The sequence below is a fragment of the Melanotaenia boesemani genome, chromosome 12 (assembly GCF_017639745.1).
Source record: "Melanotaenia boesemani isolate fMelBoe1 chromosome 12, fMelBoe1.pri, whole genome shotgun sequence".
Classification (NCBI taxonomy): domain Eukaryota; kingdom Metazoa; phylum Chordata; class Actinopteri; order Atheriniformes; family Melanotaeniidae; genus Melanotaenia; species Melanotaenia boesemani.
The window spans coordinates 14,591,572-14,609,745 of NC_055693.1; the positions used below are offsets into that span (position 1 = coordinate 14,591,572).

The following is an 18,174-nucleotide window of genomic DNA, read 5'->3' on the forward strand; positions in this document are numbered from 1 at the left end:
GGGAACAACAAACATAGTTGGCCATACTATGAGCTGAGTTACTTTCTTGTTGGGGACTTGTTTCCTGCAAAACAGTCAGGAGCAAAAGGTCTTTAAGCTCTGCAAACACTCTATCTAAACTGCAGATTTGTTCATAATATTCATATTTGTGCTGTCATTTGTTTTAGAAATACAAATTACACGGTGATTCCATAACTGGTTCTACTACTTGACCTGGAACGTACTGCACAAAAATTAGAACAATTTTATTTTTTCATGATTTTGGGCTTAAAAAAGCCAGACTTTAACTCATAAACTATTTTTATGTCTATATGTGTTTTTTTTTTTCATATAATTTTTTTTTGGTAAAAACCACTGAGTGAACATCCTTTTGTGATACCATCATTTTTCACAAGGACTGTAGGAAACTAATATGATTGAGAAAATTGGAATTAAAATGTAAGATGTCACTGCAATAACCTTCATTATTAAAAACAGAATAAAACACACAAAAAACATCTGGGATTGTATCTCACCAGGTGTAGCAAGGATCCTCCTGAGGAAATGGGGGTGTTGGGGTCTGCTCCTTCCTTGAGGAGACGCAACACTGCAACGCAATAAACATCCACACGTTAACACTTGTAAAGTGCGAGGACAGCCGCTGTGCTTCAGGAAGGTACAGCCGACACATACACTGACATAAAGACACAGATCGCTGCCTCTCACTGTCAAAATCAATATATGTTGAGTGTCCTGTGACTGTCCTTGATCCGCCAGAGTCGATCAGTGTTAAGACATGCGTGCATGTTTGATAAGCCCTTCCTTCTGCAGCAGGTCAGGAAGTCAGTGGGTTACACACATGCACATCCCTTACTATAGGCTCAAGTTAGTCACACAACCCACTAACACATTGACACAGATGTGAAGAACATACAAAAAACAAGTCTTCTTAGTGAGGCATAAATGAATGGAGAATAGTAGTCTAAACAAGGTAAATAAAGTAAAAAGAGGAAAGTAAATTTAATACACAACTGATATATTTTTCACGGAATGAGTGAGAACAGAGGAAAGAGATGGTGTACTGGAATGTGTAAATGAATAAAGAGTAAAGGACAATGGAAGATACTAAAGCATCTGAGTGAAACCAGTATCCCTGAAAACCCATGAGATCATATTGCTTGTACAGTTATGCTTGAGTAACATCACCTGACCCATTCACACATGCACAACGTGAACACAGACTAAACTTGTTTTTGAAAAATAAGATGGAGCAGGTAAATCTGGTCTAAACTAAAAATTCTAATCTAAACTTTAAAAAATAGGTTAGAATAAAAAACACATTACACATATACATAATGCAATATATAAACACAGTATGGCCACAAAAACTTGTCATGGTTCCTGGGTTTTGGTGTGTTCTTTGGTTTCTGTTATATTTTGATCATGGTTTATGGTTTTGGTTTGTCATGTTCTGTTTTCATCTTGGTTTCTAGTTCTGGTTTTTGTGTCTAGTTTTCTGTTATGATCATTATTTGTGTCAGGTTTTAGTTTTTGTCTTGAGTTTTGGTTTATAGTTCTGGGTTTTGTCACGTTTAGTTCAGTTTTCTTGTTTTCCCTCTTATGTTCCTGTGGTTTCTGTTTCTGGCTCGTTAGTTCACCTGGTCTAATTACTCATTCACTTCACCTGTTCCTTGTTACTCCCTCTGTGCATATATACCCCATGGTTTTCAGTTGGTCAGATGCTTATGGTTTACTCCCTGTCGTGTGTGGTTCCCTGTCCTGGGTTTTGGAAACTGAACCCTTTTACCTGCATTGATCTGCCTCATCTACCTGCATTTTGGGTCATCACCTCCGCCGCTCATTCGTGACATAACTAAGGCTAGGTTTACATTGCAGGGCATAATGCTCAATTCGGATTTTTTTGTGAAATCCGATTTTTTTGAGAGTCCGTTCACATTTCCAATTAAATGCGCCTTGTATGTGATCTCCTCTATGAACCTTATGCGCACCAAAAGTGTCCTGCATGCGTAGAAGATACGACGACGTGAGCGTACGTGTGAGGTCTTTGTGTCTGCGGAAGTAAACATGGACAGTAACAGTGGAGCTTATGTTGTAATTTTTACTTTATTATCCAACCGTAGCCAGCACTTTTTTGATGGCATCATTTTAAGGAGGAGATTGCAAAAGAGGAGAGCCAGATTTTTGGCCATGGCATTTTGTGGAGCAGTGGCAGCAACGGCTATACAGAGAAACATGTGGGTAAGGAGTCGCAGTCGGGAGTGATGGGAGAGTGATGTGAGCGCCTTTTTAGATAAGAGTTTATAAACAATGATGTGTATGACGTGTAGGTCGGCTTAATGCGACCTGGCCGTTCAGACTGAAGTCGCATGGCAAAAAATCAGGTACGTATTGGATTTAGGACCACATGTCCAAGTGGCCTGGGTCGCATTTGAAAAAATCGGATCTGTGTCATTCAGACTGTCATGAAAAGATCAGATACAGGTCGCATAGGGGCCAAAAAATCTGATTTGGGTCACTTCAGCCTGCAGTGAAAATCTAGCCTTCGCTAGCTTTGATTTGTCATGTATGTATTTAAAACTTCACTGACATTCTCAGTAACAAGTGCCTCTCTATAACTCATAAACCTTCATTTAAAAGCTACATGTATACTCTATATCAAACACTTCCAAACTTTTTGTATACCACATTTTTAATCACTTTTAATGATTATGAGTGAGCATGAGCATTGTGCAAAAGTATTATCATTTTTACAAAACAAAACAAAAAAAAAAAAAAGAGGTCTGCAAAATATGTTGTAAACAGGCTCAATGTTTTAATAAACTGTTATTTTAAAAGGCTTTGATTAAAAAAAAATGGTGCTGTTACATAAATATCTGTTAATGAATCTATATTGAATTGGATTTGATCCAAATTGAATCTGATCAAGCTGTTGTGAATCAAATCAATTAAAAAAATTAGTGGTGATTCCCAGCCCTAACTAACACACAAATACTTGATGCAACATTCACAAGCTCAGTTTCTGAAGGTGCAACCAGCAAAACTAGATTATATATTATTATTGTGCAATATTACGGTTTATTTTGTCAGACTCATCATATTGGAAGCTACAGTATATGGACCCACATACTAGGGCTTTCACTTTTTCTGTGAAGTTTGAGCATTTTCTGCCAATGTGTTTTGTTTTTGTTCAAACATTTGTCTAAAAGATTTTGCCCTACCATACATACTAAACGAGCCAAAAAATACTATGCAGAGGCTTTTTTCACCTTCTATGGCTTTCCTACCTTAATGGTCTTTAAATGGCTGATGAGAAACAACCTGACCAAGCCTGGAGCCAAATGACACAATTATCTTCACTTTCAATACTGTAAAAGGGCTCAGGACTAAAGCAGCAATTAAGTTTCATCTTCTGTGATGCTCAAGTACTTACCAGGGAATAGATAATGCGCTCACTTCTTTGGCTATTAAATAGAATAGCGTAGCTTATTAGTGAAAATGGAGCTGCAGTCTTTGAGTACATAAAGTATCTCATGACTTGCCTCTAGGTTTTAAGTAGAGGGTTACCGATACCAGTATGGGGTATCGGTGCGATACCATATGTGTGTACTCATACTTTGTATTCCTAAAAGTGCTCTGATACTAAAACAACTAGTGCTGCCAAATTTAACAAGTTAATGTGAAGAGATTAATCTGTGTAATTGATGCACTTGTTTTTAAATACACCTAAACATAACCCACTAAAAACCACTAAACCAGATGAAAAGTTTAAAGCTGATGGCCATGTTAGCAAACACGACATTATGGCATTCCTAGCACACTTTAGACCAGCCCTGCTCTTCAAGCTCTAGACCTCCTTCCAAGAACTTAACAACTAATTGGACGGAGTTCAAACAAAGAAAAACCTGACACTGTTCACCAGCAGCTACAGGAGATAGAAACATTATCCACTTAGCTTGAAACTGTTAAACAGGAAGCTAAAGGCTAAGCTAACTGACATGAAGGGGAGAAGCAGACGCTGCAACGTTCAGCTGATTGGGCTCCCTGAGGGAACGGAAGTCCCACAACCTATGCAGTTCTTTTCGAACTTCTACAAGAGGCCGTGAGGTAAATCCTCTCTTCCGCACCCAAACTGGACCAAGCTCACCGCAGCACGACCCTCAAACCAAAGACATGACATTTTATCCTCTGCTTCTACCACTTCCAGAGAAGGGAACGACTGGTCCGGGAGGCTTGGAGGAGAGGTACTCTGCTTAACCAGGGTCATTCATACAGAGTTTATGAAGACTACTCCTCGGAAGTGCTCGACCAGAGGAAGGAATTTAAGAAAGTGATGTCCTTCCTTTACAAGATGGGATTGAAGCCATCTCTCCTTTTCTCCTAAGCTGAGAGCGGTCAAGCTCATATGTTTTTTAAACACTGTTTTCTCTTGATAGCTAGATAATTTATCTCGTTATCTCGAGTAAACAAACTTTGTTTTTTCGAGATAAGGGATTATTCAAAAGCCGAGTTTCGAAGGTGCTGGAGCTGCTCCTAATCCATCACATAACCAACATAGAGACAACATTTAATCAGATTCACTCATAGCGAGAATTTAGAGACTCAAATCAGCCTAACATGCCTGTCTTTGGTCTTTGAGAGGAAGCCGCGGGAGAACCCAGGCATACATGGGAGAACATACAAACGCCACATAGGTTCACCCCAGAAACTTACTTTTTGCTAATATAAAAGAATTATAAAAATAAGATATATTATGCATGCACAATAATAAATTATACTGGATTTTATTTAGTGTGTCAACTGAGAGAATCACAGACCTCCTCCAAGCCCTCCCTCATGCTTTGGCTGCAGCAGTCTGGCTCTGGACGACCTCTGAAGGGCTGTCAGTGTTCGCGAGGTAACAGAGCTGTTTTGTACTGGGATGCCTCAGTGCAGCAACTGAAGCAAGCTGATGTCAAATTGAGCAACATCCATCACTGATCAATGCATCTGATTTTACTTCTATCAAGTCTGACAAAGATTGAAATTGTGATGTGTCTGACTGTTAAGTTTTACCAATCACTCATTCACATAAATGCACATATACAACATGACTGTCAGCCCTTTCCATCAGCTGTCATGGGGTCTGTTTTTAATCATTGAAATCAGGTGTCACAAAGTTAATTTTGAGCCCACTTTATTCATCTCACTTTCTTGAGGAAACAAACTTCGTTTTCTCGAGATAACGAGAAAAAATTATCCCGTTATCACAAGAAAACAGTCCTTGTTACCTCGAGATAACGATTAAAAAAAGAATAATAGCCTATAACAGCCGATCTCGGCTTTTGTAAGAAACTAAAAATACACTGTATTGTTTTATTTATTTATTTTTTACTGTTAGGGTAATTTTATTATTGCATCATTACATTAACTTTGACAGCCCTTAAGCCATAGCTCGACAGCATAAATTAGCTCTGATCCCACAATTAATTATTTAAACTACAAAGACACAAACACGTCTCAAATTAATACCAAAAAGGTTAAAGATCTTTCTTGTCCTAAAGCTTTTGGAAATATAAACCAGTCTTTACTGGCTTAAGGTTAATTTTACATAAATCTCACTATAAATCAGTGGTCACCAACTCCTATCCTTGAGCTCTAGCATCCTTCAGGCTTTAGTGTTTCCTGGTACCGCACAATTGATTAAAATAAAAAAAAAAGTTCTCCAACAGTTCACCACCACGGATTTGAGTCAGGTGTATTGCAGCAGGGAAACATTAAACCTGCAGGATGGTAGATCTCAAGGATCAGAGTTGGTAACCAGTACTAAAAAATCATACTTTAAGTTTAATATATAATGTACAGAAGAAGAGCTACAAGGGTTTCCACAGCAATAAGAGTAATTTTCTAAGTTTAATCTTTATGAGTCACTGCTTTTTAATTACACTGTAGGTTGATCCTCAGGCTTTCGTCTTGGTTTGCCACCTCTTTATGATGAGGCTGCTGACAGGTCATGAAAAGAGGCCAGGAAGCAAAGTTAAATGTCAATTTGAGGAAAATTGCAAAACAACTGTTTGACACATATGTGAAGTTTCTATAGCAACCAGACTGGAAATGGTAGATCCAGTGGTTAAACAGATGGAGAGAGAGAGGAGCTAGGGAGGATGAAAGAAAGCTACAGATAAACATAGATTGACAGACGGTCATTTATCAGGACATCCTACAATACGTGTGTTTTGCAGGGTTCCTGGTCCCACATATTCAGATTCTTAAGAAGCAAACCTTAAAGACCTCATTAGTCCTGTAACAGTTTGGTTAAAAAAGCCTACACTTAGTTGAACCACCTAAAATCAAGCTCAAAGATTTGATTGTTGACTCTCAACGTTTGAGCTCATTCAGAAATTTCTGATAATGTGAATCACCTGTAGTTGCATTTAAAATTTCATTGCATAATGGTTAACATTCATGTCCATGTTTTCATTAGTATAAAATCTGAATTGCTGTATTTTTCTATAACATACATACCATGTTACCACCGACAAGAAAAAGCAGTTATCTGCTGTTGAATAGACCTGTCCTCTACATGCCACCAAAGTCTGGATATGGGAGTGTTCAGTTAGCCTCTGTTTTCAGTTCATGTCATTATAATTATATCCTACACTATGTTCCTGTCACACCTGAACAAAGCTCTTCATGATCTCTTGTGCAGTATTAGTATAAGCACCCTGCAGTAAGAAAAAGCACATCTCAATACAAAGGTCTTACAGATTTAGTTTCTTGCTTCAACGCTAGAAATATAACTAAACTCCATGGACCACGGTTTTCTATTATCTGATCAAATCCCTGTTATTGAAGCTCTATTAAATGCATTATAGCGAATTATCTTTATAAATACCTCTATGTATTTTTGCTCTTTTTTGACAAAGTCATAGAAACATGAAGGGCCATCTCACTTCATTGCACCATGTTTTTTAAATTAGCTGACATTTTCAGCTAAAAGATGGAACGGGTCTCTCCTGCCCTCTTGTCCCTAGACAATGAGTCTCATTTACCAACAATTCTTACAGAGAAATTTGTTCTTAAAGCCTACTTACTAATGTTTTATGAAAAGTGTGGCATCCACCAAAATCTTTGTATCTTGAACACTCAGGAATACTCTTACAAACATCTGAGTGTTGACACATTTGAACAAAATCAACATTTGTGTTGTTTTCTGCTGTTCTGTTCATTTAAAAAACCATAATAAAACTACAGTAATGTTTTTGTCAGATTTTTAAATAACGTTTGGTGAAGTAAAAAGCATTTTGCTATTAAAAATAAATACCAATATTGCAGATCCAAATTTAATCATTTCCCTCAAGTGGAAAATTAAGCTATTTTTCATCCATTTTATTAATTCAAGAACAAGCCACACTCAAGACGAATCTATTGGTGCAAGACTGCACACGCCAGATCTGCCCCCTCAACCACAAGAATATTATCCATAAATGCCCAAGTTACCTGTAAATTTCAGATCCATCTGTTGAATGTGGTCTTTAATAATTTAAATAAAATTTACTACAAGAGTGTCTTTTTATGATAGTAATTACTTTTATTAAGAAATCAAGGTTATCTCTTGGTTAATACAAGTACAAGTAAGTACAAGTACAGACCAATAACATCCTATCAGGATTCATCAGATTCACCACTCACTCTGTAGGCAAAATGAATCTTAAAATGATGCCACAGCAGGAATTGGCTTTACAAACTAGGAACAGTAGACGATGTAATGAAATTTTATTCTACAGTGTACAACTTTCCCCTTTGAGGATGTGCATTTTGATGCACTAATAGGACCAGACTGCAGGCTGGTGTTCAAATTCAGGAATATTTAATGTTCTGTTTGTATATTAAGCTGTTTTTTTTTATTTGTAGTTCATCATGTGAGTATTTATAATCAAGTAAAAACTTTTAAAATTAGGAAAATCAGGCTTCATTGCACATCTTTATTATTATTTTTTGGTTTTCATTCATCATTTTGTCTTTCTGTTTGTTATTTTCCTCATCCATTTATTTGCACATGGCCTGTAAATAATGACCTTTAATGGGCATTTTTTTGGGTGTTTACCTATGCAAAGTAAGGACGGCTGGTCCATCTTTCACCTTAGGAGAGACTGGTACTCACTGATCAAAGAAATAAGATACGAACAATTCTGCGGTCTAAGAACACGTTCATGAATCTGATGGAGCGTTTTTGTAAAAAAAAAAAAAAAAAAACTTCTCAAGTTCAACTTAAGAACACATTTGTAAGGAGATATTGGTGAATGAGGCCCAATGTGATTTCATGAATTCAGCAGGACAGTAATACAATTTCACACAAGAACACGTTTGATAAAATGTTTTAATCACATATAACTGTTTGACTGTTTGATTATCGAACCACCTTCATAAATGCTATCTGTTACACAAGACTGTGCAAATAAGCTGACTGAAAAACAACCTAATTAGAAAAATAAATAAATATCTTTTAAATAAAAGAACATTGAAGATGCCTATTATTTACAGATGTGGCTGAGGTTGTCCTATCATAACTGAGTTTGCCATCAACTGATTAAAAACCTAACCTACAGACTAACTTTCAAATTAAATTGCTCATTTATGAGCAATAAAAGGAAAGTTTGACAGCAAACTAAATGTGATTTTGCTTTTATTAGTTTCCCTAGCTGGACTTGTTTCTGGGGAAAGTGTCATTATAAAAATGTTCTCTTTTATCTGGTGTTAATCAACATAATTGGCAAAGAAAATTGAATTTCACCTTCAAAGACCCCAGTTAGAAAATGAACCCAGAAAGTATTTTAGATTTCTAATTTTTTATTTCCTGATCCTTAAGGCATTTCCCCCTTCAATATTAACTTATAAACCTCTGAAAGATAAATTATCAAGTAAACTCTCGTGTTTAATATGGAACACTTCCTGGTGACACTATGATGGTTTTAAATGCAACTGCAGTGAAGCTTTTGGGACGCCTTTCTTTACCAGCTATGTGGGCGAAGGCCTGGTTCTGTCAAAAATCATGACAGATGTCTGACATACCTTTAATCCCAGAGTGGTGTATACTTGGAAAAATATCAAGTGTTCCCGCATGCTGCATATTCGCTTTTTTTTTTCTTTTTTGCTCTTTCCTCTCCATCTTCTCTGGTTTAAGTTTTATCATCTGGAGAGAATATTGATAGCTGGAAGGCTTACTGATAAATAAAGGAGAGTTAAATGTCTGAAGGTTCACACCTCAGGCCACAACATCACCACATCACAGTGTCTCTAAGATTTTTATCTTCTGAAGTGGTGCAATCCAGCATATCTATTACAACATCAGCCATATCTGTCTTAGAAAGCACGTCTAACAGTATAAGACATGGTTTATCTGAGCATTAACCCTGGTAATGTGCATGTACACAAGGATACATTAAAAGTAAATACATGACAAGAACAGTTGGAGCATTTATATATTGACCTCTGCTCAGTCAAACAGACTGTTCAGACTCTGAGGCTTTTTCTGTACTGATCTGGATCAATGCAAACTGCACTGTATCACAGCACATGGTACATTGCGCATGGCGTTCTTGTTTTATGCACAGCATGTTTCAGTTTTATTAACTGTGTCTAAAGCAGTGCTGCAAAGCTCTACACAAGACTGAAAGCTATTACCTCTGCTTGCTTCACTACCTCAATGTGGAGAACTGATTGGAGTCTGAGAATGGTGCTGTGCCTGCACAATGCATTTGTTCGCATTAATCAATAACGAAAAGAGCAACCAACTCTTTGTGTATGTGCATGCTTTCACATACACATAGATGGAAACTGTAATGTGCCGCAAGGACAGCAATTACATTTTCATAAAATGTGCACTGAATAGACACAAGCAGAAATGAAAATCACCAGCTAATTATTGCAGGGACCTGGGTACAGTCAGACCAATAATACCTCTGGTTTGGTTTGTTGTTCCCACATGGAAGAGATATAAATGCTTACAGTGATGTGGCAGAGGTGTTTTGTTTTTTTGCCACTGAGGATATATTTGAACTTGGAAAAAAATTCCACATATAACAAAGACTTTAGGACACATTCTGTGGGGATTGTGGATGCGTTTTATAGCTATCCATCAAGTAATTGGTGAGATCATTTTGTCTGGGGCAAAATGATGGATGTTACAGTGAAAAACAAAATATATATTTTTTCTTTTTTAAAGCAGTCAGAAATACACCAGAAAAATAAGAGTGCAAAATGATATATAAAAAATATCTATACTTATAAGTAAAAATGGACATTAGATGGCTTATAGAAATTGTCTTAGATTTACTAGAACTAATATATTTTTTCCTGGTTAAAGCCATTAACGAAGAATGCAGAAAAAAAGAACAGCAGAATAAAAACGTTAAACTGTAGATTACACGATTACAAGGGCAGCAGCAGCTGCTGTTTCAGTCATGTCTGACTTTGATGAAGTTGAGAGATTGGTTTGGGAAAAGCAATTTCACCAAATGTCAGAATGCAGCTGAGCCAGATGTTTGCATGTGGCAGATAGGAATGGAGGAAGATGAGGTGTAGTATGCTCCTATCCAGCAATCAGACTGGGTGTTATTGGTATTTTTCACCTTAACCCCACAGTATTATCCCTAACCTCATGCCTGTTTCCTGCTGCTTTTCTATTTCTTCCACACTCCAGTTTTCATCTTCTCACTCTGTTGAACCCCCACTTCCCTGCATTCCTCATATTTATCACATTCTCCTCCATCTTACTTTTTGTAAGAGACAAAAGACAAGAAAATAAATCCTGTTTGTGTATAAGAGAGATATCTAACCCACTTGTCAGCACATTAAGCTCCTACAATTTTTAGCTCACTAAAACAGTCCTCAATTACGACAACACAGATCCATCCAATCTTTTTGTCTCCATCATTCAACATCGTTCTTAGCTTCTTAGATTTTCTAATCAAGGGGTATTTTCTAATCTCTTTTGCAAAGTCACAACTTTTTAAATCAGTGTCCAAAATGCTTTTCCATCCATATCTGATTTAGAAATCATTCATCTGTCATTGTTTATGAGCTACACTTGAGTTAGAACACAGATGATCCAGATTATTCTGAGGAATCTGACCTGAGACAAACCTCATCATTCAGTCAAGCGTCAATGTTAGGAAAAACAAACCACTCAGAGCACTGATAGCATTAAAGGATATTCATAAGATGTGGGTAAAGCTACATCCAGCCAAACCAAGCATATAACCTCTACATGGTGTGTATGGATCTACAAGTCCTCACAAAGAAATAGACACAGAAACCAGACCAACATAAAATGATCAGATAACAAAGCTTTTGCTGGACTCACTGAGTCGGTCAGACATAAATCTGTCCTTCATGGAGGAGCTCTGTACATGAGTCTTTCTTTTGGTTAAGCTACATCCAGTCCATGTTCTTAACATCATCAAATAGTCAGAAGACCTTCATATAGCAAAGCAAATTGTCTCAGTCCAGTCCCAAAGAGGAGCTTCGGCAACTTGGCCAAGGGTGTAACCGATTCATGCCGAGCCAAAAAACCCTGTAGCAGCAGACTGGCTGCTCTCACAGACCCCAGCTATTCTATTCTATTCTACAGTCATTTAGCAGACACTTTTATCCAAAGCGACTTACATTTGAGAGTAAGAACAACACAAGCATGAATTCAAACAAGATGGGACATCATTATTAAGTGATAGTCAGACTGCTTTGAGTCCAGTTGGACCCAGGTTGAGCCAAAGAGCTGGACAAATCTTTCTAACTCATTCTGTTGCATAAGATAGTTAAGCTAAGTGTGGAAATGCTCCTTAAACAACTGAGACTTTAGCTTGCTCTTAAAAGTGGATAAGGACTCTGCGGATCGGACGGAGTTTGGTAGAACAACAGAGGAGAAGAGTCTAGCTACTGATTTTGCGCCACGTTGTGGTGGGAGCACTAGGCGTCTTTCGCTGGCTGAGCATAACTGTCGAGAGGGAGTGTAGCTCTGGCTTAAGAAGTGAAGGTAGACCGGAGCCGTTTGGGTTATTGTTTTGTAAGCCAGAAGCAGAGCTTTGAATTTGATGCGTGCTGCAACTGGAAGCCAGTGAAGAGCAATTAGCAGCGGAGTGACATGAGCTCTTTTGGGCTGGTTGAAGACCAGACGTGCTGCTGCGTTCTGGATCATCTGCAGAGGTTTAACTGAGCATGCAGGCAGGCCAGCCAGTAAGGAGTTGCAGTAGTCAATGCGTGAAATGACCAGAGCCTGGACCAGGAGCTGTGCTGTGTGTTCAGTCAGGTAGGGTCTGATCCTCCTGATGTTGTAGAGAGCAAATCAGCAAGACCGGGAAACCGAGGCAACATGGTCCTTAAAGGTCGGCTGGTTGTCTACCATGACACCAAGATTCCTGGTAGAAGGAATCACAAGTGTGATTGAGTCAAGCTGCACGCTTATCTGTGGCTGTAAAGAAGGATTGGCTGGAAAGACAATAAGCTCGGTCTTGGACAGATTTAGCTGAAGGTGGCGATCCTTCATCCATGCGGAGATATCAGCAAGGCATGCTGATATTCGCATTGAGACGGTTGTGTCGTCAGGTGGGAAAGAAAGGAAAAGCTGAGTGTCGTCTACATAGCAGTGGGAGGAGAAACCATGAGAGCTAATGACTGCACTGAGTAAGGAGGTGTATAGTGAAAAGAGAAGAGGGCCAAGCACCGAGCCCTGAGGCACCCCTGTTGTCAGCCCATGTGATCTGGACATTCCCCCTTGCCAAGATGATCTCCCTGTGAGGTAGGACGTAAACCACGAGAGGACAGATCCTGAGATGCCAAGCTCCGAGAGTTTGGAGAACAGTATATGATGGTTAACCGTGTCAAAGGCAGCAGACAGGTCCAGCACTATAAGGACTGATGATTGACCAGTGGATCTGGCAAGCCGTAGGGAATCAGTAATTGACAGGAGAGCAGTTTCAGTAGAGTGACCTTGCCTATAGCCAGATTGATATGGATCAAACAGGTTGTTGTCTTGGAGGAACTGTGAGATCTGACTGAAGACGGCACGCTCTAGTAATTTAGACATGAATGGAAGCAGTGAGACCGGCCGGTAGTTTTCAACCTGGGCTGGGTTGAGTATGGGTTTCTTCAGCAGCGGGGTAACCCGAGCTTGCTTGAAGGCAGAAGGAAAGACACCAGATTTAAGAGAGGAGTTGATAATATGGGTTACTACAGTTTTGACTGTGGGTAAAATGCTCTGCAGGATGTCAGAGGGAACAGGATCAAGAGGACAGGTTGTGGGTTTTGAGCTGACTAGAAGTTTAGAGACTTCGTCTTCATTTAGAGAGCGGAAAGAGCAGAGTGAGGCACCAGTAGCTGGTTTGGTAAGGCTGAGTTGGTCAGGCTCAGTGAATTGGTTACTGATGGTAGCAACCTTTTCAGTGAAGTAGGAAGCAAACATTTCTGCAGTCAGCACAGTGGGAGGCTTAGCAGGTGGTGGAGATAGAAGAGAGTTAAACACCATGAACAGTTGTTGTGTGTTGGGAGCATTGCGGATCTTGTTCTGATAAAAGGCTATCTTGGCCGCCTTTAGGCTGAATGTGAAAGTTTCAAGTTTTTGCTGGTACTTAGACAAGTCAGTGTGCTCTTTTGATTTGTGCCACTTTCTTTCTGCAGCCCTGAGTCCAGCTCTGTGCTCCCTCAGAACCTCTGTGAGCCATGGACTGGGAGGGTTTTGTCTGGCTGGTTTCGACACCAGAGGACAGAGTTTGTCCAGAGAGGAGGCGAGAAAGGAGCAGAGTGTTTCTGTAGCCTCATTAACGGACAGTAAGGAGAAGTCTGAGTGGGAAGGGAGGGTAGAGTAAACCTCATCAGACAGCTGTGTAGGTCTGAGGGATCTCAAGTTTCTGCGGTGGGACACCATTTTTGGAGCCGCTTGATTGACATGAGGAAGGAAGACACGAGAATTTAACCAGGAAGTGGTCTGAGAGATGCAGTGGGGTGACGGACAGGTTGGCTTTGGAGCCGTTTCTGGTCAGCACCAAGTCAAGAGTATTGCCAGCTTTGTGTGTTGGAGGAGTCTGTACCAGTTTGAGATTGAAAGAGTAGATGAGAGCCAGAAAGTCAGTTGCCTGTGGTTTGCCAATGTGAATGTTCATGTCTCCCATGACAATTAGTGGTGTGCCATCATCAGGAATGTCAGAGAGAATCATGTCCATTTCAGCTGAATCTTATAGGCAGCCAGGGAACAGAGATTAACACAGTGACCTGCACAGACTGCTGGTGGGATACGTCCAGACAGCTGAGTACATGACTGGCAGCCAGTGTCATAAACAAACGAAAGACAGTGATGCTGAACAAAAATCAATCCCCTTTAGAGCTGTGTGTGGAGTCCCTTTAAATTTCAGGAGTTTATTGACAAAATGATCCAATAAAAACAGCTTTGAGAGCGTTTTTACTGGGAGCTGAAGTGTAATCCTTACACTTGAGGGCTGAGGAGAAGACAGGATTTATTGTCTGTCTGAGACAAGCTTGTAGCGTGCCGATCCACCAAATGACAATGGATAAATTAACAAATGTTTGCGGCCTCCTAGGATTGTGAGCCAAGTCTGTATTCTTAACAGTAGTAACAGAACCACTGTATAGACTTACATCAGCTGATGCCAAACGTCTGTACATGGGAGTGCCAGTAAGGTATAAACTCTATAAAAAAAAAAACGTGCTGCAGTTAACTGAGGTAATTAGCAGGAGACATCCCTCAAACATCAACCATAAAGTGGTAGAAAGAGGGACTTTACTGTACACCTCAGCAACACTTTGTAAACTCTGCAATCTAAATCACCTTTTCAGCAAAAAGACACTTCATGGTGTATTTAAGGCTGAAATGGTGAAGTCAATGTGAGAATCGCTAAATACCTAAATATCTAAATAAGACTAATACAGACACACAATGACATTTTTACTGAAAAGCTACTAAGTGTGTGAAACAAACAAAAACAAAAAACAAACTGAATGTTTTACACAAAGCCCAAGTTTCTTTGCTTCTAGTAACATAACAAAATGTGTTGTGGTTCATGTGTTTATATTACAAATATATAAAAAATAAACCACAAACAATGCAATATTAATGTACAAACAGCAGAGGCAATTTGTGGCTGTGGCTAGGAACGAAGCAATATTCAAGATATTTTTAGCATTTTATTTTAATCTTTGACGAAAGCTAATTCTACTGAACAGTGGCCACCTACACTGAACCTACACTGAGCAGTGTAGGAGGCAGAAACACAGCAAACGGGCTTGTTTATTCTACAGTTAAAGAAGAAGTGTCATTTCATTTTAAATTATAGTTTGCTATCAGTATGAAACACCATGTCTGCTGACGTTATTTTGTCCTTGAGGACAGTCTGAATGAGAAAAATAGCTTCTCTACTCTCTTCAGTTGAGTGGATATGTCAAATATTAAATCTCTGAACTAAACCACACAGATGCACACACTCCCACTTCCAACCCAGACGCACCTTCCTTGTCGTCATGGTGAATGATGGCATCTTTTATAACATCGGCCAGGCGGAAGCGGACGCGATGCTTCTTGCAGTGGGTGGACAGGGCTCGGACTTTGATTCCACTTTGCTGGCGCTGAAGGTTCTTTTCCCGCTCGTAGTACGCCCTAATTTGGTCACAGCGCATCCTCCTGACCAGCCGCTGGCGCTGGCCTATGGGGAGAGACTCCAGGAGACACTGGTCTATCTCCATGTTCTGACGAAAGACGTTACATAGCTGGAAACAACCTAGTGAGAAAGGAGGGTTGATAGTCAGGAAAAAATAATGATAATGATGTTTACTAGAAGAAAATGATCTAATAGAAAAAAAAATACATATAAAAATGATTTATCAGCTGTTTTGATTCAGCCTCTGATGATTGAGGTAATTCAGTCCATGGTGTTTACACCACAAAATAATACTGAGCAAATGAGACATGGCTCATATGATGAAACACACGATCACCTCCAGGCAGAACTGTGCATCTGTGTTATTGTTTTGCATGTCAGCGTCAACAGTTTGCCCTGTTGTGTTTCTGCAAGCATTTAACATATTTACTGAGAAACATATTTGCAGTGTGTTTAGCCCTGAGGTGGGTTAAGAGAGGTCTTGGAGCATTTTATTGGTTGGTTTACCCAATCCTAACAGAGCTGAGCAAGTCTCCTGACTGTGCATAATCTCTCTCCTCCTTAGTGGAACCTAGCCAAACGGATCTCATCATGAGGCGGCTGCTGAGCCTATTATGGTCCGCCTGGATGATTAAGATGCTCATTGCTTGTGCAGCAGGTAGGTAGAGAATACGATCACAATAAAATCATATTTAAATAGTCAAAATAGAAGAAAACTATTGCAACGAGTTGGCTTAAAGTTGAAGTATGAATATAAATAGAAGATGCTGAGTACAAAGTCTGATGATAGTCAGAGTAACTTGACAAATTCAGGTCACTGCTGGCCCAGAGAAGAAAGAAAAAAACGAGACAAGGATTTCTTTGCAAAGACAGTGCAACTCATGTTTTTTCTGTGTGACGCACCAACTTGTGTCTCTTTGGCCCTACTGAATCTCATAACTCTTTTTATCAATCTCATCTTTGCTGTTCCTTTGTCACCTTTGTGTTTTGTGCCTATACTTCTGTCCTTGGAGCATTTTAACATGATGTGCATGCTTGAATTTAGCTCTCTCTCTGATCATCAGTACGATATTTCTGAAGGACATGTTGTTTAACCACATATATTTCTTTCTGTTTTACCATCAACTAAAACAGAATTGAATTTAATCACATTTTTTTCATTAAAAAAAGGAAATATCCCCTGAAGTGCAAACTTATGACTTTCTGCTGACTGAGCACATAAGTGTGTAGTATAAAACTTTAACTGATAAGGAGAAAGAGAAAAAAGATAATCTGTGGTTTAATTTCACTTTGGAATTAGCAGTAATATAACCATAGGCTAGGAGATTTCAGACAGTTTGCACTGGCGATGTCACAGTGCATGGCAAGGACCCAACTGCAGGATGAAAAGGCATGCGGCAGAAAGGTGCAGGAACAAAGTTTAAAGTAAATAGAGCTGAAAGACCTATGATGGCAACATTGGAGACACAAACAGATGATCTGACAGTCTGGAGTATAAATACGTTGAGGACAAATAGAACCAGGTGAAGTGATTTTGCTAATTAAACCAGGAGAGCTGATAAACAGGAAGTAAAACAGAATAAAATACACAAGGAGCATGAACTACAAAACAAAAAACAGGAAAGCAGACATACCAACCTTTACAGGGGGATATAAAACTAAACCAAAAACCCACAGATCATGACAGGAACATTTCAAAAGAGCAGCCACGCTATGATGTTAATTCCAAATGAAACCTGACTAGAGGTATATTCTGCTAAATCATTTCCATACACTGTCATATTATCAACTACAGAGCACTAAAACACATGAGGAAGAAAGCATTATTTACTAAATGTACTGTAAAATTGACTGTAAACAGCCTATCATCTAAACAATCCATCCTTTTCTATACAGCTTAGTCCAATTCAGGGTTACGCAGAACTGAATCCTTTTCCCAGAAATTAGCAGGCGAGAGGCAGGGCACGCCCTGGACATGTCTCTGATGTATCACTGACAAACAAATAATTAATAAATGGAGCCAAAAGGATTTTTTTCTTTCTCAGAGTTTGAACATTACATTCTTATCTTGGGATGGCAGAACAGCGACCCCACACCTGAACACCAAGTAGAAAGCTGGTGGTTGGAAGTCAGAAGATGACTCTAAATGGGTTGCACTAATTGTGTTTGACCATATCTGTCTTTCTGTGTTAGCTCTGTGATTAACCAGCAACCTGTCTTTATTTAGAGGATACACTATTCACATATAATGGACTGATTAATATTATTCAAACAAACAGTAGCAGTAGAGCTACAAGTAGTACAAACTTGATTAATCATTCATTTCAGTACATATACGGCCAAAACAATCCCAGAACAAATGAAATTATATTAATGAGATGCACATGATTTGCTAGCAGTGCACTTTCATTCTAAAACAGAGCTGCAAATTCGCAGGTTAGAGATCGATGATGAAGCCTACTGTACAATGTGAATTTTCGTTTCATTTTCAAACTAAACTCCGCAGCAATTAGAGATGCACTATTTCTTATAC

The 18,174-nt window shown here is 39.1% G+C and overlaps 1 protein-coding gene across 5 annotated transcripts in view; it reads right to left on the reverse strand.

Annotated features, from left to right (window-relative positions):
• The window catches only part of myo16 (myosin XVI), a 123,448-nt gene that overhangs the window by 88,807 nt on the left and 16,467 nt on the right, over nucleotides 1–18,174 (reverse strand). For all 5 annotated transcript variants that reach the window (XR_006012248.1, XM_042001833.1, XM_042001831.1 and 2 more), the window contains exons 2-3: nucleotides 15,492–15,761; nucleotides 516–586 (exon numbers count right to left, since the gene is read on the reverse strand). Coding sequence is in view for 4 of the 5 variants with exons in the window: in XM_042001831.1 (XP_041857765.1) it covers nucleotides 516–586; nucleotides 15,492–15,761 (341 nt within the window). In the remaining variant the exon portion in view is untranslated. The remainder of the gene's footprint in view (nucleotides 1–515; nucleotides 587–15,491; nucleotides 15,762–18,174) is intronic.